Consider the following 24275-nt stretch of genomic DNA (forward strand, 5'->3'; position numbering starts at 1 on the left):
ATTGGAGCGGCCATCAGTCAGCAGAGTGGGAAATCCTGGCTCAGAATCCAGCTCCCAGCCAGGGAACAGCTCCAAAAATGGGCTCAGGGATGTGGGCTATCTGCTGTGGAACAAGGGGGACACTGGAGCCAGACTGAAGAGAGCCAGGAGGAGGGAAAAGAGCCTGTGGGAAATTTCCCTGTGGGACAATAAGGTTTTTGTGGAAGAGGCACTTGAACACGGCATGGGTTTTCCTGAGCCAACTCCAGACTGTCAGGTCTGGTAGGGAGGAGACCACAGGTCCATCTCTTCCCGTGCTGGGAAATCAGAGAGGAGGTCCCCGCCAGCCCAGCCTTCCTACGCTTAGGATATCGTGATTGCAATTTTTTAATTTTATTCTTTTTTTTTAATGATACTAAAGGCCTGAGTAAATGGCCGCTGCCCCACGCTGGGGCGGGCCCGGGCACCGCCCCAACACCGCCACGTGGCCGTGCCACACTCAACATGGCGGCCGCGCCGTGATGGACGTGGCCGCGGGCCAATCGGTGTGCGAGGCCGGGGGGCGGGGCGGGGCGGGGCGAGCGGCGATTGGCGCGGGGCCGGGGGCGCTGTGCAGCCGCTGCCGCGCGGCGGCGCTGCCCGCTGCCTGTGGGCCGGCAGGCACGCGGTGTCCGCCATTACCGCCCGCACCCTCCCCGTTCTCCCCGCTGCCTCCTTCCGGCCACCAGGGCCCCGCCAGGGTTGTCCAAAAGTTGCTGCCTACGGGAATTCTCGGTGGGCGGAGCGGGGATCTGTCCGAAAATTAGAATTCCCGGGAGGCATCGGTGGGCGGAACGCGGGGAGGGAGCCGCGGGACGGGGGGAGCCGAGTGGCGGCGTACCGAGGCACGGAGGGGGAACGCTTTGAGCGACGGACCGCGGCGCCGCATGATGGCGGCGGTGCCGAAGGTAGCGGGGATGGCCACGGGGAAGGACGCGGGAAAGGGGAGGAACAGGATCCGAGGAATAGCCTCGCACAGCTGAGGCAGCCCCAGCTCTGCGGCTGGAGGCCTTGAGCCGACCCTGGTTTGGTTCAGGAAGGAAATGCGGGTGGGAATTCCGGCAGATCTGCCACCCTGTTGTGTTTGAACCATTGCAGGTGCTGTGCTCGGCGAGGGGAGCGTTGCTCAGGCGGGTGTTCGCCCTCAGCAGGTGAGAAAACATACTCGACAAAAAAAAATTTTTTTGCCAAGTCTTCTAATAGTGGAGGTAAGACTTTGAGCTGAAAGGGCTGTGGGATGAGAAAAAGGGGGAATCTTAGTGCTACGGGATCAGGCTGTGCCTCTGCAAGGAGCTTTGCACAAGGACACCGAGAACACGTTTTTCCATACGTGAGGGACATCGGAGTTGTTAATTACTATGTTGTTTCCTTCAGATTTATTTATCATTATCTTGTTTCTTACAGAGCAGCAACAGCCAGAGAAAACCCTCTCTGTGTTGCAGGTAAGGGCTGATGTTGTTCTAGTTTTGAGGCAAAAATTCATTTCCCTCAAATAAATAATAAATATTGGAGCATTTGTGTTTCATTTTGGGTTTTTTTTAGTCAGTTTTGGACTGGTTAAATAATCAGAACTTTGCCAATTCCATATGTTTTTTTCTAACATATTTTTTCCCCCTGTTCTTCCTAAGCAAGTGGTGTTATGTGACCATAATTTGGGGCTCTCAGAGCACCTGTAAATGTTTGTTTGCAGCTGGAAGAATGTTTGCTCTGCTTTCATTTTCAGGTGATGCACTCCTGGGATGCCCCAGATCCTACAGGTCCCGACCTACACATGGAATTGGGAGGTTTAAATACCTGCTCCCAAAGGAGGTAGGCAGGAGGATTTCACTCTGTGCTTGCTTTCCCAAAGCATATGGATGCCCCAGCTCAGAAGGCCAGCTTGGATGGGGCCTGGAGAAACCTGGAATAGTGGAAGGTTTATTTTTTACTGGTTTAACTCCTTTTTTTCTTCCTCCCTAAGAAATTAATCACAGCATGAATGTTTTCTGTGTGATGCCACCCAAGAGCTGAACCTTTATTCCCAGCATTGTTCAAACCAAATACTTTCTATTTTACTGTATTTTCTTTTGGCAAACAGGTGCCAAAGAGGAAAAAGGAGAAAGTGCAGATGAAAGAGATCAGTGAAGGCACTGAGTACCAGTATGGAGACATCAACATCCAGATGACTTCCTATGATGTGTGCCTGGTGGAGCATTTTGCTCAGTATGTGCACAGACTCTGCAACCGTCTCTCCATCCGTGTCAATGAGAGGTATGAGGAGCTGGATTAACCCCTGCACATCACTCCAATCTCCTGGAGAGATTCCCATTTGGATGTAAATCTGAGCCTCTCACCTGCCCTGTGTTCTCCTTCTGTGCAGCTGGACAGTTTTGGATACTTTGTTTACATCAGGAAGGCTGAAATTGAGTTTATTAGTCACTGATTTGAGCAGATTCCAAGGAAAAATAGCTGTTACATCTCCTTGCTCTGAAGGAAAGGCTGTAATGTGAGTGCAGAGCCTGGGAATTGCTGACATTTGCTGCTGGTTTTCCTTCATGGTCTGTGATCCAGGCTCTGCACACCACCCTGGTTATCCAAACTGGAATGAGCTTGGGAATGCCCTGAAGGTGCTGGGTGAGCTTCCTGCTGCTTCAGTTTAGGAGATGATGCTTCAGGAGCACCCTAGTTCTCCAAAACAGGTGTATTCCAACAGCCACTCCACTGGTTTTAGTGCCTGAGCTGCCAGCAGGGAATAAAACCAGTGCTAACTCTAAAATGTGAGCTTTTCACTCCTGCCCTCTGAGGCTGGATGTGGTTCAGTGTGTAGAGAAAGAAAGGATTTGCCCTTTAGACTGGAAATTGAGGGGAAGAAACAAGCAGTAGGATGGAGCTTGGGTGTAGCTGTGGGAATGGGGATGAGGAGGGTGAGCAGAGTCTGATCCATTCCCAGTCACATTCCCATTAAATCTGGAATGTAAACAGTGTATTTGGAGTGGGGCATTGCAGCAGCTGATTCTAGCTCTGTCCCAAAAGACAGAACAAGTCAGAACTGTTGCTTCTCTTCAACTCTGAAGAGCTGAAAAGTTCTCAGGCTGGTGTTTGGAGCTAATCCAGGTTTTTGGAGGCAGCAGTGCTGCAGAGCTTCCTCTTTATCTCCTTCCAGCACAACACCCAGGCTCTGGCAGCACCTGATTGGCAACATGTGTCCTTTGCACAATTAATTTCCCATGAAAAGTTAATCTCCTTCCCCATTCTGTGCTGTGGAGGTTGATTCATCCCTGTCAAGTGGTGCCAGTGTCCTGCCTGTCCTAATCTCTGCCCTCTGGCTCCTGCAGCTATGCCATGCCCACCAAAACCAACGAGGTGCTGTTCCTGGAGGAGAGGGGATCCAAAATGCAGCTGGATGCAGTCCTTACCACCCACCAGAGGGTTGTCCAGGTAGGAGCTGGGATTTGCTGCCAGTGCTGCAGCACTTCCCATCACAGGCTCCCCAAACCCCTCAAACATTGAACAGATGAAAGGCATGGAAATGGAAGCAAAAAGTCTAATTATGTTTTCTGCTGAGTATTGCTAGAAGCCCAGGAGGATTTCCTGGCTTTGTGTTTCAGGCAGAAGATTTATTATCTATTTTCTGCAGAGTAATTGATATGAGGGATAGAAAAGTCATGTTTGGGGATGGGTGATTGGAGAAACTCCCAGGATTTGATGGGATATTGGGAAGGAATTTTTCTCTGGGAGGGTGGGCAGCCCTGGCACAGGGTGCCCATGGATCCCTGGGGATGTCCCAGGCCAGGCTGGACACTGGGGCTTGGAGCAGCTGGGACAGTGGAAGTGTCCCTGCCCATGTCAGGGGTGGGACTGGATGATCTTTAAGGTCCCTCTGAGCCCAGAGTGGCCTGGGATTGTCCTGCAGCTCTGTCATTGCTGCTTCCAGATCCGCGGTTTGAGTTCCACGTTTGCTCCCATACTGCTGGAAATCATTCAGAGCAACCAGCCTGAGGGGGTCCATCTGCTGATGAAACAGGTATGGCTGCATTTCCCAGTGCTTCCTTTCCCTTTAGGAAGCAGGGAAATGGTTTGTGTGCCCTGATGGGTGGTGCTTTTCCTGTCCCTCTCTCCACAGCACACGGAAGCCGATTTCAAGAGCCGACTGAAGGCTCGCCCAGAGCTGGAAGAGCTGCTGGCAGAGATGTCCTGAGGTGAGGAGCAATGTGCCATCCATGGGCTGTTCCAGCCTCCAGAGAGCTCTGTACTGCTAACTCTGGGACTTGGATGCAATTCCCACTGCTGGCAACCAGTTTGTCTCAATAAAAATGATGTGTTTATTTTTATCTGTCTGGTTTGTAGTTGGTACAGAGGTGCCACAATGGAATGTGGGTTTGCTTTCCTTTCAGTTCTTTATTAATTTCCTGCCTGTTTTGCTTTTGGTAGGTGGGAATTTCTGGAGAAATGTCTGTGCATGAATAATGCTGTGCTGTAACAATCCCAATTTGGAATTGTTATAACCAAATTTGATGGATGCCAAGAGAAACTGTTCCACAAACTGGTTTGTTTGGAGGCTTTTTCTCCCCCCTTCTAAGGACCAGCTCATGAAAAAGAGGGAAAACAACTCATTAATTTACACTCTTCCCTCAAACTGGGGCTCTCCATGTTGCTTGTGCTTCCATGCCCAGCCCCTCAGTATTCCCAGCACCCACATCCCTGCGAAATAACCTGGAACATTCTTTCTGGCAAAAGCCATGCAAAAAGCAATTTTGTTTTTTTTTCCTCGGGGCTTATTTGGCAGCAAGTGGTGGTCAGATGAGAATCCTTTTTCCCATTCCTAATTTTTCTGTGGCTTCTGAGATAAATCCTATCCTGGGGAACTTGAGGTTATCACTGCTGGGAAAAGCCTTAGGATGGCACAGAAGACACAGAATAAAACTACATAGTGGGCTGTTCTGAAGGTAAGATCCAGCTTGAGTGCTGTGTATGCTCCTGGATCGGGACATTTTGGGTTGGAAATCCACAACCACAGAATCCTTTTGGTTGGAAAAGACCTCTGAGATTGAGTCCAAGCTGTGCCCAATCCCCACCTTATCACCAGCCCAGAGCACTGAGTGCCAGGTCCAGTTTTTGGATCCCTCCAGAGATGGAGACTCCTCGGGCAGTCCCTAAAACCCCTTGCCATGAAGAAATTCCTCCTGATGTCCAAGCTGAACCCGCCGTGGCGCAAACCAGTGACGCAGAGGAGGCCGAGGGATGCCAATCTGCAGGTTTATTTCCCGGGATTGCGGTGCAGGGATGGCCGCGGGGGGCGGTGTCAGTCCGGGGGCCGGGCCGGGCTCTGCCCGCCCTGTCCCCGCTGTGCCATGCAGGCTCCGAATGCGCGCAGCTCCTCCTGGCAGCGCCGCCAGTCGCGCCGCTCCGCCATGCACTCCTGCAGCCGCCGGTGCTGCTCCAGGCAGCCGCTCCGCGCGATCCTGGCGTCCAGGGGATCCTCCGCATCCTCCTCCTCCTCCTCCTCGGGCGCGCCCTGCCCCGCCGCCGAGCGCCTCCAGCCGTGCCCGGCCCGCGCCATGGCGGTGAACTGCGGGCACCCATCCTCAGCTCAGGGGTGCAATCCCCAGGGACACCCAGCACCCTCCCCACAGTGCCCCAATCCCCAGGGACACCCAGCACCCTCCCCACAGTGCCCGATCCCCATGGACACCCAGCACCCTCCCCACAGTGCCCGATCCCCATGGACACCCAGCACCCTCCCCACAGTGCCCGATCCCCATGGACACCCAGCACCCTCCCCGGGGTGCCCCAATCCCCAGGGACAGCCAGCACCCTCCCCGGGGTGCCCAATCCCTATGGACACCCAGCACCCTCCCCACAGTGCCCGATCCCCAGGGACACCCAGCACCCTCCCCACAGTGCCCGATCCCCAGGGACACCCAGCACCCTCCCCGGGGTGCCCCAATCCCCATGGACACCCAGCACCCTCCCCGGGGTGCCCGATCCCCAGGGACACCCAGCACCCTCCCCACAGTGCCCGATCCCCATGGACACCCAGCACCCTCCCCACAGTGCCCGATCCCCAGGGACACCCAGCACCCTCCCCGGGGTGCCCCAATCCCCATGGACACCCAGCACCCTCCCCGGGGTGCCCAATCCCTATGGACACCCAGCACCCTCCCCACAGTGCCCCAATCCCCATGGACACCCAGCACCCTCCCCACAGTGCCCGATCCCCAGGGACACCCAGCACCCTCCCCACAGTGCCCAATCCCTATGGACACCCAGCACCCTCCCCACAGTGCCCGATCCCCAGGGACACCCAGCACCCTCCGCCATCCCCACCCCACCCATGGGTGCTCCCCCTCCCCAGCAGGCAGCCCCCGTACCAGCGCTACGCGGCCGCTTTAAGGCGGGAGGCGGCACGGCGCTTCCGGGATGTGACGCACCGCCGGCGGTAGCGCTCGTTGATTGGCGGGTTTCTCCCCTTCCGCCCGCGCGGGGATCGGCGGGAAGTAAGGAGGCGGAAGTGTGTCCAGTTACCGCGACAAAGATGGCGGCGACGCTGCGGATCCAGAGCGACTGGAGCCGGGCGCTGAGGTGGGAACAGAACGGTCCCTTCCCTTGTCCCTGTCCTTATCCCGCTCCCTGCCCCGCTCACTGCCGCTCCTTCTCTCTGCAGCAGGGACGAGGGCGAGGCCTGGCTGAGCTGCCGCAGCCCCGGTGAGTGGCGTGAAGAGGCCCCGGGGGAGCCGTGGGGATGGGAGGGGATCGGGGGGTGAAGGGTGTTTAAGGAGCCTGTGGAGCACAAACGGGGAGGTGGTTACGGGGGATAGGGGCTGGTGTGGGGTGCCCTGTGCGGTTCAAACGGGGGTGCGAGTCCCTGCGTTCACAAGGATCGGGGCGGGTTGGGGGTTCCTGCGCTTTTCCAGGCGGTGGCGTTGGGAGGGCACAGGGGCGAGGCCTGGGGTCCCTGCGCTGCTGAGTGACGGATGGCTCTGTCCCCCAGGGAAACCCACCCTGTACGGCAGCGTCACCCGGCGCGGGCTGCGCTCCGACGGCGGCCCCGACATCGCGGCCTCCGAGGGATTCGTGGTCGGGGAAGTCAGCAAGGTGCCGGCGCTGGGGGAGAGGGGCTGTGACAGCCCGAGCTGTCACCCTGCACAGCCCCTGAGCTGCCCGGCCTGCAGCAGCCATCCCTTCCCACCTGCACACGAGCCCCACGCTCACCCTTCCATCAATTTTCAGGCCACAGTTCTACCTCAGCAATCTCTGTTTCAGGATTAACAGCACTTCTAATTCCTTTTTTTTCCTTGCTTCCTCCCCTAGAAAAGCATCCTCATTTCCTGTCCTCACGAAAATGTGTCCACAAAGTTCCTGGCTCCCTACACAAGCTTTTCTAGGATTCATCAGAAAAGTGTGAGTAGCCCTGTGAGGTGGGAATGGCTGGGTGTGGTTGGCAGCTCTCACATCCCTCTCTGTGGTGTCCTTGCAGTGAGGGGTTGGAATGGAGATGGAGCTGAGATCTCCTGCTTTAGGAATGGTGAAACACTCTGGACCACATTCCACTCACTCCTTCCCCCCTCCCCATGCACAGAATTGAAGGGGGGATTGGAGGCACAAAATACAAAGCTCAGGGTTGAAATAAGAACAAATTCCTGATAACAGCAGTGGAGTAAAAAAAGAAACAGCAACAACAAATTAATTTAAAAAATGTACAGGCAGGGAAGAGATCAGCTCCCCACAAGGAGCCCAGAACCTGTGCCACCAGGTATCCCAAATGGACATGCATACATTGTGAGGGGTTTCAGGCAGATGAAATGTGATTTCCATCCACATTACATGAGCCCCTTCCCCAGCTCCATTCCCTTCTCTAGACACACTCCAGCCACTCCATGTTCTTTTTTTTTCTGAGAGGTCCCAAGTTTATATAAAGAACTAGTTTTGGTTCAGTGTTTCAGCAAATTCAGGCTGTAAATTTAGCTTCATAAGTATCTCAAACTGTGTCTTGTGGGCTTGTGAGTCAAGCCAGTTACCATGAACTATTTTCTTATTTTTCATCTGTTTACAGGATCTGTTAGGAAAGTCCAGATTTCTCTTCCACCTGGGATAGATCTGGAATACAACTGCTGCTTGTGCAGGTTTCTGCCTCAGCATTCCTTTTTCTCCTTGCCTTGCAGAGTCACAGGCAGAAAATGCACTAAGCAGCTCTCCCCCTGTACAGAATTAGGCCCTTGAGCTGAAATATTCATATGCAGAGTCACATAAAGCTAATTCTTGCTGCTTTTACCTTCCTGCAGATTACCTGCCTTGATATTTCCAGTGGTGGAGGACTTGGTGTGTCTACAAGCACAGATGGGACCATGAAAATATGGCAGGCTGCAAATGGAGAAATAAGAGTAAGAGCATTTGGCTTGAATGTTCTGTGTTGTCTGTGACATTCCTGAAGGCCATGGCTTTGGTCAGGCTGTCCACAGCCTGTGAAGAATCTGAAATTTAATGAAATCTAATTGAAATTTGGCATCTTGGAGGCTTTAAGTCAAGTCTGTTGGAAAAGGTGGCTTCTCCCAAGGGGGTGTTGGTCAGAGAGGTGTTCAGGAATAACAGGTCACTGACAGGCCCTATTCTGCATGGGAAAAACACTGAATTTCTTAGGAAAGAGACAAGAGGGAGGAAAAAAGACTTTGGTGCTGCATTAGCTACATCCTGGCTTGTGGCTTTCCCAGTAAAGGGAGAAAGCTCCATGTGGAGCTTGACCTGTCAGCTCAGTTTGGCAGAGGATAAAGACATTTAACTGTAATTAGAAGCAAATGTAGTACCTTTTGCTATTTAATTAGCTGCTCAAATGGTAGAGGGAGACCAAAGTCACCTCTTTGATTGCCCCAAATTCAGACCAGCCCATTCCATCAATGCAGACCCAGAGGGTTTGAGTTTAATCCTTTGGCCATGTGAGGATGCCAGGTGTCCCAGTGTCATAACAGCTGCTTTGCATGAGGATGATGACAATGGAACTAGCACCTAGTTCTTTGTTTTTCCAGAGACTTTTGGAAGGCCATGTGTATGATGTGAATTGTTGCAGGTTTTTCCCATCTGGCCTCGTGGTTCTGAGTGGGGGAATGGATGCCCAGCTAAAGATCTGGTCAGCAGAAGATGCCAGCTGTGTAGTAACATTTAAAGGTCACAAAGCAGGTACAGAGCCCTTGAAATGCTTCATCTGCTGTCAGTGCACTTGCCTTGCACTCCAGGGCTGATGTCAGTTTCTAGCCTGCTGCACTCTGTGTTTGATGTCTGGAATGTGGCATCAGATGCCCCAAACATTACCCTAAATTCTCTCTTCCCTGAGCTACCAATTGCTGTGTCCAGGCTCTGTTTTTCCCTGTCCCATGAGGTGCTGGGCTACATTGAGAGGTTAATAAACCCCTGGTTAGCTGCCCTAATCTTGATTAACTCAAAAACCCATCTTGTGCTGAATCTGCCATTGTTCTTACATGATTTTGGGGTTGGAACTTGATCTTTGGGGTCCCCTCCCACCCAAGCAGTTCTATAATCTATTTGTGTGCATTGGAAATGCTTTTGCAGCCATGTTCCCTAATCAAACCAGGTGGTGTGGCAGAACCTTGGTCAGAGTGGTGCTGCCAGTCACTCTCAAGGTGACTTTAGTCACTGCTTATTCCTCCAGCCCAAACTGCTGCAGTCTGTGTGCTTGGCTTGTCCTGTCCTTTGGGCTTCTGTAGCCAATTCAATCTTCTGACCACCTGACTGTTCTCTGCTAAGAAAACCACTGTCATTTTTCAGATCCAGATTTGACAGCCCACAATAAAATAAAGTAGTTGAAGGATCTTAGTGCCAGCAGACACTGCCCTTTGGATGTTGCTTTTGGGATTATCAAGGGGTGGACATGGGAATGTTTAAAAGTGCCAGGCTCTTTTCTGCCCAAGTTAGGGGTTAATTTTGTGTGGCACCAGCTCAGGCTGAGGTGAGGTGTTGCTGTTATTTGATTGATGATATCTTCCCTTTGTGCCAGATGGTGGCTCTGCTCTGTGAGGTTTTCTGGGAGCTGCTGCCTTCCACAGGCACCTTTTGCTAGAAGCACAACCTGTCTGTGTGTGACTGCTGGGGACAGTGGCCTGGAGCCAGTAGCTGGGTCCAGCTTGGGAAATGAGGTGCTTTGTGTGTCTGTATGAACACAGTCTTTGGTTTCCTGCAGGGATTTTGGACACTGCCATCGTGGATCGGGGAAGAAATGTCCTGTCCTGCTCCAGGGATGGCACTGCCCGTCTCTGGGACTGTGGGAAATCTGCCTGCCTGGGCACCATCACTGACTGTGACTGTCCCATCAATGGCATTGCTGTGGGCACTGCTGACAGCTCCCTGAACCTGGGCTCACCTGAGAATCCTCCCAGTAAGGGCCTTCCCTTTCAAATCCCCCTTCCCTTCCCTGTCCCAGACTGCTTAGGTTTGTCACCAGGCACCCCAAGCATCTGGAATGCTGCTCCATGTCCTTATACCTTGGGAAGGGAGCAGCACTCCAGTCCTGGTGGAATTCAGCCCTCTCTAGCAGTTTGAGTGATGACTCTGCTTGGTTACTGGCCTTCCTGGTGTCTGGGGGTCTGGAGGAATCTTGCCACAACTCAACTGGGGCAATCCAAGCTGTTGGGTTCTGATCCCACCAAGATTTGTTGTGTAACTCCTGCTGGAATTACCTGTTATCCTCCTTCTGCCAGGTGAACGTGAGGTTGGGACAGAAGGGAAAATCCTGCTGCTGGCTCGAGAGGACAAGAAGCTTCAGGGAGTGGGACTGCAGAGCAGGCAGCCAGTAAGGATCTGGGACTGTCAGAGCACTGGGATGGGGAATTGAGCCAGCTGAAACCTAAACTGGAGGACAGGCCAAAGCCTGGTGCAATAAAGGGATGCTCTGCTTCCTCCTGGACAGATTTTAATGTGTCCCACATGTCTGACCCTTGGTTTGTTCCCAAATCCACAGCTGTTCCTGTTTGTTGGATCTGATGCCTTCAACTGCTGCACATTCCTGTCAAGCACCTACATTCTGGCAGGGACTCAGGATGGGAACATCTACCAGCTGGATGTGAGGAACACAAAGTGAGTGTGTGCCTGGGGCAAACAGCCAGTGTTTTGGTTGGAAAAGAGAGTCAGGCAGAGGGTGCTGCCAGCCACTGCCATTTCCAAGGGCTGCATCCCATTCCTCCAGGTGCTCCTGAGCCTCTTGCATTATGTTGATGTGTTGTGTGTGTTGTTGTATGAACATTTGTATTATTTTGTATTTATATCATCTCTGTGTACATATGTGGAGATAAATTTGGCAGAAAACTTCTTAACATCAATGTTCCCCTTTCCCTCACCTGAGTGTCTTTGTGGGATCCTGACATTTACCCTGATCCTCACTCCAGCACAGGACTGGAACTGAGCTCTGGGGTTTTGCTGCTGTTCCCTGCTAACTTGGTCCATTGGAGAGAATCATGGAATGATTTGGGTGGAAGGGACCTTAAAGCCCATCCAATTCCAGCCCTTCCCATGGGCAGGGACACATTCCACTATCCCAGGCTGCTCCAAGCCCTGTCCAAGCTGCCCTTGGACACTGCCAGGGATTCAGGGCAATCCCCAGCTTCTCTGAACAGCAATCCTCATCTGTTGTTTCTGCTCCTTTTCCTAGTGCTCCAATCCAGGTGATCCACAGATCAGGAGCACCAGTGCTTTCCCTGCTCCCCTACAGAGATGGATTTATTGCCAGCCAAGGTAATTCCAGGCCTGTTTTGTGCCTGAAGAAATCCTATCATGAATCAAGGAACCTTGTTCTCTTTAGGCATTGTCCTCTTGCCCCTTTGGGATTTCCACCCTCCACAACAGGGCCTCCAAGGCACATCTCACCCACTGCAGCCTTTTCCTGGTGGAATTCCTGTTTGTAATTAAGAGCATGGCTTCTTTCACTAATTGGCTGCTGTGCCTTCCTTGCAGGGGATGGCACCTGCTTCATTGTTCAGCAAGACCTGGATTATGTCCTGGATCTCACTGAGGCTGACTGTGACCCTGTGTACAAGGTGAGACCTGTGGGATCCCTGAGGATGAGGAGGGCAGGGGAAGCTGATGCTTCTCCACACTTCATTTTCCTTTTGGATCTGCTGGAAGAACCCTTGTGTGAGAACACATGTGCTCCCTGAACTCTGGTGAAAGCTGGAACTGTCCTTTAAAATGTGCTAGTGGCGTTCCAGGAGGAATTCCCTTTGTGGAAGTCCAGAAGGAGAGCTCATCTCTGAGGATTTCACTGGGAACAGTCAATTAGAAAACACCTTGTATAAATACTGCTTTTTTTTACCTTCTTCAGGTGGCTTCTTGGGAGAAGGAAATCTACACGTGCTGCAGGGATGGGATAGTGAGGAGATACCAACTTGCTGACCTTTAAGTGTTTGAAGGGGCCAACTAAAGGAGAAGTGTGTCAGAAAGGCTCTTCCAAGCTGATTTTCCTGGGATGTGTGTGTGCAAGTTTGAGGCTGTTGTCATTACCAGGCTCTATTCACATATTTTTTTCCTACTACACAACTGGGATCAATTTTTAATGTAGAGAGGATCTTGTGTTGAAATTATGTCGTGGTTGCATTTCTAGTGCTGGAAAAATGCTGTTTGTAGTGGGGGGAAATAAATAAAGGGGGAGAAGGGGTGCAGTGAAAGTGATTGTCACAGTATGGAGTGAAATAAAGCGCTGCTTTGATAACACCTCTGTCCATACACGTGTTTCCATGAAAACTTGGGGATTTTTGAGACAAGAGAGTGAGCGGGCCCGGCAGAGTGCGGAAGTGAGCGGGAGAACTACGCTTCCCGTGATGCCCCGCGCGGCGCGGACCGGAAGCCGTGTTTCTATGGCAACGGGACGCCATGGGGCTGGACTACTACGCTGTGCTGGAGGTGGACCGCGGGGCCACCACCGACGACATCAAGAAGGCGTGAGGGGACCCCCGGCATCAGAGAGACCCCCTGGGCCGGGAGAGGGTCTGGGGGCTGTGAGAATGGGGGTCTGCTGTCCCCTCCAGCGAGCCATGGAGATACTCTGAGAGCTGCAGCCAGGCTGGGGGTGCTCACCTGGAGAGGAGAGCTCAGAGCCCCTGCCAGCTCCTAAAGGGGCTCCAGGAGAGCTGGAGAGGGACTGGGGACAAGGCATGGAGGGACAGGACCCAGGGAATGGCTGCCACTGGCAGAGGGCAGGGCTGGGTGGATATTGGGAAGGAAATCGTGGCTGAGGGGATGGTAAGGCCCTGGCACAGGGTGCCCAGAGAAGCTGTGGATGCCTCTGGATCCCTGGAACTGGCTCCAAGCCCTGTCCGACCTGGGATAGTGGAAGGCTTTAAGGTCCTCCCAACCCAGATCATCCTGTTATCCTCAGTTATAGGAAGTTGGCCCTGAAGTTCCATCCATTAAAATGCAAGGAGCCCTGGGGGCCGAAGAGGTTCCAGCAGCTGGCAGAGGCCTACGATGTGCTCAGCGACCGTAAGTGGGGAGTGTCCCCTTGCACTGTGCAGGGGCAGGAAGGGGGTGTGGATTCCTGCATCCTGGCAGGACCATGGCCCTGTGCCCCACAGCCCGGCTGGGAACGGGCACACACTGCCCTGTGCCCCACAGCCCAGCTGGGAACGGGCACACACTGCCCTGGGAATGGGCACACACTGCCCTGTGCCCCACAGCCCGGCTGGGAATGGGCACACACTGCCCTGGGAAGGGGCACACACTGCCCTGTGCCCCACAGCCCGGCTGGGAATGGGCACACACTGCCCTGGGAATGGGCACACACTGCCCTGTGCCCCACAGCCCAGCTGGGAATGGGCACACACTGCCCCACAGCCCCACAGCCCAGCTGGGAACGGGCACACACTGCCCTGGGAATGGGCACACACTGCCCTGTGCCCCACAGCCCAGCTGGGAATGGGCACACACTGCCCTGTGCCCCACAGCCCAGCTGGGAATGGGCACACACTGCCCTGTGCCCCACAGCCCAGCTGGGAACAGGCACACACTGCCCTGGGAAGGGGCACACTCTGCCCTGTCTATCCCCCCTGTTCCTGGGAACTCTTCTCCAGCCTCCACCCAAACAAAACCTGGACCTCAGGCTGGGGCTCTCCCTCAATTGCCAACCCTCCCTGTTCCCTAAGCTATGAAGAAAGGCATCTATGACAAGTTTGGGGAAGAGGGGCTCAAAGGTGGCATCCCCTTGGAGCTTGCCAGCGACAACCCTTGGAGCGTCGGATACGTGTTCCACAACAACCCTGAAAAAGTCTTCAGGGAATTCTTTGGAGGGGACAACCCCTTTGCAGGTGGGTTGGGAGACTCGGGGATGGCTGGGCTCTGTCTGTGGCTGCCATGGTTCCATGGCAGCTGCCAGCTCAGAACATGAAGCTTTCCTGCCCAACTGCTCTCAAATCTCTCTGGTGCTTGGAGAGATCCTGACTTCCCCTAGTTCTGGGTGTGGGGATGCATGGTCAGGCTGTTCTCCTGTGACCCTTTCTGGCATTCCCATCAAAAAGAGGGATTAGGGAGGCGAGCTGCCCTAAGCACTCCTGGAAAAAGCCACCTGGGGTGGTTCCGAGTGGGGAAAGCCCCGGTGAGCTCCGTCCCCGGTGATCTCCGTCCCCGGTGAGCTCCGTCCCCGGTGAGCTCTGTCCCGGTGAGCTCTGTCCCGGTGAGCTCCGTCCCCGGTGAGCTCCGTCCCCGGTGAGCTCCGTCCCGGTGAGCTCCGTCCCCGGTGAGCTCTGTCCCGGTGAGCTCTGTCCCGGTGAGCTCCGTCCCGGTGATCTCCGTCCCGGTGATCTCCGTCCCGGTGAGCTCCGTCCCGGTGAGCTCCGTCCCCGGTGAGCTCTGTCCCGGTGAGCTCCGTCCCGGTGATCTCCGTCCCGGTGAGCTCCGTCCCGGTGAGCTCCGTCCCGGTGAGCTCTGTCCCGGTGAGCTCCGTCCCCGGTGAGCTCCATCCCGGTGAGCTCCGTCCCCTGCTCCTCCCGCAGAGTTCTTCGCTGAGGATGGCTCGGAGGTGCTGCTGCCCTTCGGGGGGCCCCGCGGCCGGGGGGCTCTGCGGCGGGACCCCCCCATCGTGCGGGACCTGTACGTGTCCCTCGAGGACCTGTTCCACGGCTGCACCAAGAAGATCAAGATCTCCCGCAGGGTAGGGGCTGTGCGGGTTTGGGGATGGCCCTGCCCCAGGAGCTTGTTAGCACCAAACCCACAGGGACCATACAGCTTGGCAAAGGGAATTCAGCACGGGAGGGCTGGAAAAGGAGCTCAGTGTGTTCTGGTCCCCCATCATTCCATTTTCACACTGCTTTGTGTCTCCTTTTTGTGCCCTTGGAGACCTCTGTCCCCATCCTTGTTGTCCCAGTCTCCTGGACCCAGCCCCGAGTCTCTCCTGCTTTAGGACATGAGGAAACAGCTGTGCCAGGGGAGGCTTAGGCTGGATATTAGGGGAGATTTCTGCACTGAAAGGAGGGTCAGGCATTGGAATAGGCTGCCCAGGACAGTAGTGGGGTCCCCATTCCTGGAGGCATTTAAAGCTGTGTGGTTGTGGCACTTAGGAATATGGGTTAGAGATGGCCTAGCAGTGCTGGGGGAACAACTGAACTCCATGATCTTGGAGGTCTTTTCAGACCTAAATGATCAGTGATTGTATGTTCTGATCCTGTTTGTAGCCACAGCCACTTTGGTGTGGGGTACAAGCCACCCTGAGCACTCCTGAGCCTCCTTCTTTGGGCCCCTGACTGTGCTCTGCAGGTGATGAACGAGGATGGCCAGACCAGCACCATCAGGGATAAAATCCTCACAATTGATGTGCAGCCAGGCTGGAAACGTGGCACCAGGATCACCTTTGAGAAGGAAGGGGACCAGGTAAGCACAGAAGCACTGGAGTCAGGTTTGGAAGGGGCCTCTGGAGATCACCTCATCCAGCTCATCCAGGTAGGTTTGGGATGTCTCCAGAGAGGGAGACCCCATGCCCCCCTGGGCAGCTGTTCCAGTGCTGTGCCCACTCCATGGAAAATGTTCTACAAGGAAATTCTGGTTTCCCATTGCTGAGGGCACTTGGCAACATGACCCACAGAGACTCAGCAATACTGTGCTCAGGAGCACTCTGAGGAGAATCCTTGCCTGGATTTTCCTTAGAACAGGTTAAAGAAAAAAATAATTGAAAGGGGTGGTTTTCTTCCTGGCAGGAAGACAGTTTTGGATTTGCCCTTGGCAGAGCAGGAGTCTTGGATAAAAGACTCCTTTTTCTCTTAAGGGAAGAAAATACCTATCCCTTCTCTTTAGCCAGCTGAAAACAGAAACAAAGAGCAGGAATTTGTGTAGTTTTCCCTGTATAAAATAATTTTTAGGTTTCCAAGGACAGGCTGGATGTGGCTTGGGGAAACCTGGTCTGGTGGAAGGTGTCCCTGCCCATGGCAGGGGGTGAAACTGAGGGAATTTTAATGTCCCTTCCATCCCAAACCATCCTGGTATTCCATGATTCTGTGATCTTTTTTCCCCTCAATTAGGGCCCAAACGTCATTCCAGCTGACATCACCTTTGTTGTCCAAGAGAAGATTCACCCAAGGTTCAAAAGGATTGACAACAACCTCCTTTATGTTGCCACCATCCCCCTGTCAAAGGTAAGGGGCCCAGTGAGGGGACAGAGCCTCACCCTGGGGCTCAGGGGCTGCAGCAGCAGCTCCTGGTGCTGCTCCATGCCCAGCAGGCACTGACTGGCTGCACCCTGGATGTGTGGACACTGGATGGGAGGCTGCTGAACATCCCCATCAATGACATTGTGGAGTAAGTGCCAGGGGAAACGGGGCTCAGAGGTGAGCAGGCACTTGGCAGGAACTGGGGGTGCTCCAAAGCCTTTTCCAGCAGGTTTGGGGCTGCAGGAGGAGCAGGAGGGTGCCCACAGTGGGTGACTCTTCTGGCCTGGGGGCAGAGGCAAGGAGAGGGCTGGGTGTGGGTGGATGAGGGTGGATGCTGGAGCCTGAGGAGAAGGACCAGCCCTGGTTGAAGCTGGAGGAGCAGATAACCTGAGAAACCCCGTGGGGTGTGCAGGTGGGGCTGGGGATCATGGCTCCCATGCTGGGATCATCCCATGGCTCCTCTCAGCCCCCTGCTTTGCTTGGCAGCCCCAAGTACTACAAGATGGTGCCAGGGGAGGGCATGCCCCTGGCCCAGGACCCCCAGCACAAGGGGGACCTCTACATCTACTTTGACATCATCTTCCCCAAGAGGCTCAGCCCCGAGGTGAAAACACTCCTGAGAAGCATCCTCCAGCCCTAGGGACTGTGAGCTTCCCCCTCTCCCCACTCCCTTATCCCCCCAATAAAGCTTTGGAGCCTGGGACTGTGCAGAATTTCTTCAAGTGCTGGGAGCCCTAAGACACAGGATCACCCTAAAACAAGAGCCCTGAGGCCTGGCCCGGGTTCTGCTGGCTTTGTGGTCTCTGCCCTGCAGCTGTGAGGAGGCCAAGGGAGGGTTTGGGGGGCATTCCAGGGAATCCCCTCAAGTCTCCCACAGAGACATCAGTGGGGCTGTGGGGATGAGGGTGTTAAATATCCAGTTCTATGGGATATTGTCCTGATCCTGGCTCAGATCCCCAAACACCACAGCTCCATCATCCCAAAGGAACCCTGGAATTCACCACTTCACCCCCACGCTTTTCCAGCAGCCACAGGTGAGCCCAGGCTGTTTGAAATAACAGAAAGTCTTCCATGAATAACCAAACCCTCCATCACTGCTCCACTCCCAGTTTGGGTGAAATATTGATATATTTTATAAACACTCCCCTTCCCTGCTGCCATTTTCATCCCAGACCCCAATTGTCAGTTATTCAATCCTTTACCATTGGACTTTGGACAAAAGAAGGGACACCATGGATGCTGGACTACAGGAAATCCTGAGCAGAAACCCATTAAAAAGAGACAGAAAAGTTACAAGGCATTCCACAACCCAGAAATCTGGTCATGCCTTGTCAGGCCACCCCAATTCTGTCACATCCACCTGAGCTGTGCAGGTGAGGCCAAGGCTCCCCTTCCTCCTGGGCTATCTGAGCACAAAGCCACATTGCCAAAATCAGAATTCTCTGCCCACCAAGGATACACCAGCCAGGAAGGACATTTCTCCCACTCTCCAACACAGATCTCAGGGAGATTTCCCAGCCTGGCTGGTGCTCTGCTGGCAGCTGTTGGGTCCAAGTAGCTCCTCTGGATTTGTGCAAATGATTGGAGCTAAGAAAGGAAAGTTAACTGAGTATTCCAGGCTGACTGGAATCAAAAGGTGCTGGCCAGAACATTAACTGGGAATTTCAGGCAGGAGCCTGAGGAAGAGGAGACACTCACTGGAGTGGGCTGAACACGGATAATCCAGCCAGGAGAGGGCACTGAGCCCCAGCTCATGGTGAAAACCATTCCTTTAGAGAATGTCTAAAAGCACTTTGGGCTTTTGCTCTGCCAGTCTGTTCAGTGAGAAATTGCTTCAAAATTCCCACGACCTCTCTCTGCTGCGGGGCAAATCAGCACAAGGGTTTGCTCCTGCTCGTGCTGGGAGGAGAAATGAATCCCAAGGCAAGGAGCTTTTACAGCTGATGGGAAAGGATAAAAACAAGTAGATAACACTGCCCTGTGTGTTGCTTGTCATTGCAGCTGTGCCACAACCCCTTCCAAAATATCAGAGAGCACCCCAAAACCATAAGCAGGCAGACCCCAAGGGCTCCCCATTCACTCCTAGCTCAAATCACTCCCCTTGACATACATTTTATGACCAAGTGACCCCCATAATTAACTATATTATCCCCAAAATGTTTATTCTCTCCCCTCTGGATTGCATAAGATTTTGCACTCCAAAATACTCATTGTAGCTTTATAGAGCTATTCAAGTTTTACCCCCAAATTTTCCCTATCTCTCCACTGCTGATCACCTCAGTTTACCTCAAAATACTTATTCTGTACTGTGGAGATTACCTCAGATTTGACCCTCATAATTTTCACTGCCTGTCAACTTCTAATTGCTTCATTTTAACCTCAAAATCTTCATTGTCTCCCCTAGAGATTACCTCTGATTTTAGGCCCAAACTGTTTATTTTGCTCCCTATAAATTACCTCAGATTTGTCCTCCAAAATATCCCTTGTCTCTTACACTTGACAAAAAAAAAAAAAAATATTCCATCATTAAAAAAAGAAAGTTGCTGAAAAGCAGTCAAAATTCTCAGTGAAAAAATAACAGAATGAAAATAGCAGAAGGAGCTAAGTCTTGAAGATATTTTTTTCCCCTCGATGTAATTGTGATCTGCAAGAACTGATAATTTGTCAGTGGGAACGAACACTTGGTTCCTCCTAAAGGGAGGACAGAATTGCAATGTATTATCAGTATCATGAATTGTTTTACCATTTTAAAAACTTCCCAGTTCTCTCAGTGTGGCAAACAGAAGGTTCAGCTGAGGAATTAACCCCCAGGAACGCATTTTGCTTTTCCAACTCCCCAATTAGCTGTGCCAGAGTGCCAAAATGCCATCACGCTCTTGAGCACCATCACCCGGCTCTGCTCTGTTGCTTGAGCTGCGCCACCTGAAACCTCCCAAAATAATTTTCCGTGCATTTCTTCAGCACCTGTGTCCCTGCAGGCGTTCCCGGGGAGGCCGGGAGAGGGCACATCTCCACAAGGGATTTATTTCACTGCTCCCAGCAGTGCCAAGGAGGATTTTCCAGCTCGCTCGCATCACTCAGGACCTTGGGGTTTCGCCACGTAATGCTGCGGGTTTTTGCTTTCCTTTCTCCCCCTCTTTGCTGCTCGGGATGAATTTGCAGGCTGGCTGGAGGCTGCCACAGCTCTGCTTTGCCACTTGGAAGCAGGAGCTTCGTGGAATAAAATCTGTTTGGGCTCGAAATGGTTCAGGTGGAGCCCCAGAGGAGCCTGCAGGACCCTGGTCTGCTCCTTCCCCCAGGTTCCTGGGGATGATGTGCTGTTCTTACTGGGATGCTCTCTATGAAAGCCCCAAAACCCTGGAACAGACAGATTTTTCTGATCTTGAGAGCTCATGGGAACTCACATCTGTCTCTTGTTTCTGGTACATGTTATAGAAGTAATAAAATGTAGCAAGCATTCATTTAAGCCATACTGAGAAGCAAATTTTCATGATTTGACAGAAACTCGAACCATTGTGCTTATCTTTACAGAGTGAGGTCGGAAACACGAAAACTTGCCTATTTAAAGCTTTTATAAATAAACCCTAATTGAGTTTTCAGTGGCACTGTGAAACTCTAGAAACGGAGCCTAAAAGTTGGATGGCAAGCTGCACAGCCTTGAGCAGCAGCTAAAGAAGAGATATTTAAAAACACCTGGGCACTTCCCGCCGCTATTCCTGCACTGTTCACGTCTCTGCTGTTTGCTGTTCTCTTTCAAATCTCTTTCTCTGTTCTTTCTCTGTTCTCTTTCAAATCTCCTCTCTCTGGAGCTGGCAGCAGCACCCCTCCAGAGGAGAACGCTGCTTTGGGGGGTTTCTCTGAAAGTCTCGCTGAATTTTGCTGCTGCTCTTTAAACCCTGCCTGAGCAGAGCTCTGCTTTCCACCAGACCAGCGGGGCTGCTGAGAAAGGAGAGATCAGCTTACAAAGCTCCCTATTTGAGCAGGGATTAACAAGGCTTGGAGGCAATTTGCAAACAGACAAACTCTTCCTGGCTGCTGCTTTCTGAAGCCTTTTCCTAGAGCATCTCCCAGGCAGCCCCAGGGATGCAGAGGGCTGGTTTAGCTGTGCCAGTTCCCCTTCACAGGCTGCTGTGAAATTCCAGGCTGATCACTCCTTAAACCCCTTGCTGGGGTTCAAACCCACCCCCCAGCAAACCCTTTCCTGCCCTGGAGTTTTGACTGCAGTGCCTGTGAGCCCCAAAGGTTTTATTTAGAAATAACTCACCAAAAGGTGTTGGGGAGCACATTCCCTTCAGGGCACTTTTCCTTAGCAGAACTCTCAAGAAGTTCATCAAGCTGAGAGGAAAAGCCTTTGGATCAGCAAGGAACAGGTCCACAAGGCCCCAGATAATTCAAGGCTGTGTGGGTCTGTCATTGTAAGGCAGATGCAGTTCAACACAGGCATGAGGAAATGCAATTAAAAAAGTTTATTAAACAACAAGGTATATGTAAATGTGGTCAGGAATCACAGAAACACATCACCCTGCCAGGCCACAGAGCAGAGCTGTCCAAAGCAGAGAGCAGCAATGAAAAGTGTGAGATAGGGTTGTTATCTAATCCAGATAGCTCAGAAAACAGAAACCCCAAATAGTTTAAATGCCAGGAAAATCACTGTTTCCCTGACTTTTTGAGTTTGTTTGTTTTTTTTTTTTTTACATCTTGGAAAGCCAGATAAGGAAGTGGCTGCTACACACAGGGCACGAGATACTGAATCTGCTGATGAGGTTTTATTCAAAACCAAAATACTAATCCAAAAGTCACCTCCTATTTTCTGCTTCCTCTTTTGTTTCTTGAGTATATTCCAGCACATTTGCCTCAGGAGCTACAGTGACTCTGAAATTGCTGCCTTTTCCTCTGAAGAGAATTATCTCTCTGTCCTGGTGACATATGACAGTTTTTTTGGGGAGATGATCACATCTTCCTCCTTGAAAACTGCTCAGTTTTGTTTTCCTGCTCTGCTTGGAGGAAATGGATGTTATCTTTGAGGACAGACAATGCCATGGAAAAGCTGCCAGTGATCAGCCTCACAGCATTTGGAGCCCACAGCTGGCTGCTGTATCTGCAGGGAGGAGAACTGAAATTCTTGAGAAGGGATCCCTGAGCCTGACTGGAACATCCTGGGGCTGCTTTTCCAGAGGTCACATTGCTGCTGATCAAAGCAGGCAGAGGGCAGGAGACAGAGTGCCAACACTGTCCAACACCCTGTGTGAAACTTGCCTAAAACTTTCCTAATTTTCATCAGCACTGAAGAGTGCAGTGCCTTCATTTCCTTCTCTCTGTTTTGATGTGTCTTTTGCTCAGTTTAACCTGGGTTAACTCTGCCTTTCCATAGGCTTGTCCATTTTTTTCCTCATGGTAACTTAGAGGTTACCATGAGCTCTGAAGCTCTGCCCCTGTTGTGACCAAGTTCAGTGAGGATATTGCCAGTGCTGGCAGAGGAGCAAAGATCAAACACCCTGAGGCTTCTGCTGAAGTGAACTTTGAAACTGCTCACTGATTCAATCATTTCATGCACTCTGGTTTCTAGCACAGCCCTAACTCCCTCCCTCCCTTCCTTCCTTCCTTCCTTCCTGGAGAAAAAGGGACGTGGACACTCAGGGAATCTGATATTTACAGATAAACTGCCATCACATCAAAGCAATTGCTGTGCAAAATCTCTCTCTGCTTGGTGTGCTGGGAGCCCTGGAAGCACCAGGAGCCCGAGGAGATGCTCAGCCCTGGGTGCCAGGTGTCAGTCAGCAGGGAGAGCAGCAGGAGCTGGCTTTTCCTCTGGGATGTTCTGCTCATCATGTTCCATCAGGCTGCTGGAGCTGCTCAGGCTCCAGGGAAGATGTTCCTCCTGGATGTTTCCTCAGCAGGACATGTTCCAAGTGTGCAGCTTCCAGCTGGGTCTCCCCAGGGTTAACTCCCTATCAGGAGGGAGCAAGGAGGCAATTTCCTTCCAGGCTGCTCCACTTGTGTCTGCAGGAGCCCCAGGGCCCCTCTGGAAGTCTGGGGGTGGCAGTTTCAGGGGAGAAGGGTGGCCCTGCCTTGTCACACTGCTCTGGGTCTCCAGGCTGGCCTTTGGAGAGTTTCTTGTGCACTGTGCCTGTCCTGCACAGGGATTTATTTGGCTTTCCTCACGGAGATGGGCTGACCTGTCTGCCTGTTGATTTGTGTCTCCCTGCAGGAACTGTGGATGGGAATTTCAGCCAGGTTTCAGGAGGAAAAAGGGGCAGAATTAAATTGTTATCCATCCTGGGCCCATGGAGGCACAGAGGAGCTGCAGCACATGACAGATCTCATCTGCTGCGGGTGTGATGTGGGACATGGAGCAGCTGGAGCTGCTGCAGCACCAGCAAAGGAGTGGGGACCAGCAGCTTTGCTCCTTGAGAAATCCTGCAGCATTTATGCTGTCTTTGCTCTCTTCCATCCAAGCCCAAAGCCTTTTGTTTAGTGCATCACTAAACAATATGGCAAAGGCAATTAAAGATTTTAATGAATCAAGCTGATTTGGTGGCTCTATTCTCAGACGCCGTCTCAGTTCTCATACTAAAAAAAAATAATATTTTCATGTTCAAAATATTTAAAAAGAAGCAGCCACCCAAGTTTCAGGGGTTTACCTCCAGCAGACCTTGCTTTCATTTCCTCTCCAGGCTCAGGGTCCTGGAGCTGCAGAGCCTGGTGTGACACAAGCCTGGTCACAAAGAGAGGTTTTTCCCTCTGGGAAGGGGGCACAGGGAACCACAGCCAGCTCTCATCTCCTGTCTGTCACTGTGGAAAATGTGAGGTTCCTGTTGGTGGCAGCAGCTGGTTTAATCAATAAGCTGGATAAACACCCTTCACCTGGAAAGAGTTAGCAGCTCCAGAGGTGAGCAGAGTGTTCAGGGCACTTGAGGAGAGTTCCCTGACCCTTTTTCCTATGGACTGGGAGCTCCTGTTGCTCATTCCAGGGACTCCAGCTGCCCCAAAAGCAGGTTGTTCTCTATTTCATCAAGCCTGTGGGTGTGTGGCCCCTCTGAGTGCAGCAAATCCCCTCCCAAAACCATCCTGGGCAGTTCCATGACTCCAATATGAGAAGGTACAAAAGGGAAACCTCTTTTTTTTTTTTTTTTACCAGACAAAAGCTGACAGCCCTGAGAGGTATCAAAGAGGGACCCAGTCCTGCCTCATCCTCAAACCAGTCCAGTAAGAGAAGCATCTGGCTGCTCTGTGTCCAGGTGAGGCTGATACACCTCAGCTGACTTCCATGGGGTTTTGCCTCAGCCCACTGGGCTGGTTACAGCAAAGTAAACAAAGCAAACTCTCTTCTGTGTCTTTTCAAAATCCTGCTGAGGTGTCCCATGATTGCTACTCCCAGTGACACACACAAGGTTGATATTTTTATATAATTTATAAATTAAAACATTCTAAAAATCCAGTTAAGAAATGAAATCTAGTTAACCCAATTTATGCCCTGAAGGAGAAAACAAACCTCAGTTTATTGTACAAGTATCAATGTTGTGCAAGTTCTATTTCCCAAATCTGAAATAAAACCTGTAGGGATTGTCACACAGCCTTTGCTGAGAATTCTAGAAATGAATCTATTTCATCTAATGAAAAGCAAAATAGCCATTCAATAATCATTCT

At 52.2% G+C, this 24275-nt stretch overlaps 4 protein-coding genes across 7 annotated transcripts; 3 read left to right on the top strand and 1 right to left on the bottom strand.

The window, feature by feature from the left end:
* Positions 1-597: 597 nt before the first annotated feature.
* MRPL48 (mitochondrial ribosomal protein L48) lies at positions 598-4833 on the top strand. 2 transcript variants are annotated; one of them, XM_079321650.1, is made up of 9 exons: positions 598-926; positions 1117-1169; positions 1423-1460; positions 1742-1827; positions 2096-2268; positions 3333-3435; positions 3932-4021; positions 4121-4196; positions 4429-4833. In XM_079321650.1, the coding sequence occupies exons 1-8, from the start codon at positions 906-908 to the stop codon at positions 4193-4195; spliced, it is 639 nt and encodes a 212-aa protein (XP_079177776.1). In that variant the 5' UTR covers positions 598-905; the 3' UTR covers position 4196; positions 4429-4833. The 2 variants fall into 2 exon arrangements, with proteins under 2 accessions (XP_079177776.1, XP_079177775.1); XM_079321649.1 differs by lacking the exon at positions 4429-4833 and having other exon boundaries at positions 608-926; positions 4121-4362.
* Positions 4834-5295: 462 nt separating this feature from the next.
* COA4 (cytochrome c oxidase assembly factor 4 homolog) lies at positions 5296-5557 on the bottom strand (the record flags this gene model as incomplete). The annotated part of the gene is made up of 1 exon (XM_079321698.1): positions 5296-5557. The coding sequence occupies one exon, from the start codon at positions 5555-5557 to the stop codon at positions 5300-5302; it is 258 nt and encodes an 85-aa protein (XP_079177824.1). The 3' UTR covers positions 5296-5299.
* A 913-nt stretch (positions 5558-6470) lies between these two features.
* On the top strand, positions 6471-12704 carry PAAF1 (proteasomal ATPase associated factor 1). Of its 2 annotated transcripts, none has more exons than XM_079321487.1 (12): positions 6471-6579; positions 6662-6702; positions 6989-7092; positions 7309-7398; positions 8280-8378; positions 9018-9168; positions 10187-10381; positions 10704-10795; positions 10964-11079; positions 11651-11733; positions 11953-12035; positions 12320-12704. In XM_079321487.1, exons 1-12 carry the CDS (start codon positions 6533-6535, stop codon positions 12395-12397), a joined length of 1179 nt encoding a protein of 392 aa, XP_079177613.1. In that variant the 5' UTR covers positions 6471-6532; the 3' UTR covers positions 12398-12704. The 2 variants fall into 2 exon arrangements, with proteins under 2 accessions (XP_079177613.1, XP_079177614.1); XM_079321488.1 differs by having other exon boundaries at positions 6491-6579; positions 6665-6702.
* A 145-nt stretch (positions 12705-12849) lies between these two features.
* DNAJB13 (DnaJ heat shock protein family (Hsp40) member B13) lies at positions 12850-20271 on the top strand. 2 transcript variants are annotated; one of them, XM_079321571.1, is made up of 8 exons: positions 12850-12935; positions 13373-13476; positions 14136-14297; positions 14982-15139; positions 15742-15855; positions 16500-16613; positions 16700-16776; positions 20160-20271. In XM_079321571.1, exons 1-8 carry the CDS (start codon positions 12868-12870, stop codon positions 20203-20205), a joined length of 843 nt encoding a protein of 280 aa, XP_079177697.1. In that variant the 5' UTR covers positions 12850-12867; the 3' UTR covers positions 20206-20271. The 2 variants fall into 2 exon arrangements, with proteins under 2 accessions (XP_079177697.1, XP_079177696.1); XM_079321570.1 differs by lacking the exon at positions 20160-20271 and adding an exon at positions 17115-17330.
* The last annotated feature ends 4004 nt before the right edge of the window (positions 20272-24275 follow it).

The sequence above is a fragment of the Erithacus rubecula genome (genome assembly GCF_903797595.1).
Source record: "Erithacus rubecula genome assembly, chromosome: 1".
NCBI classification, from domain to species: Eukaryota; Metazoa; Chordata; class Aves; order Passeriformes; family Muscicapidae; genus Erithacus; species Erithacus rubecula.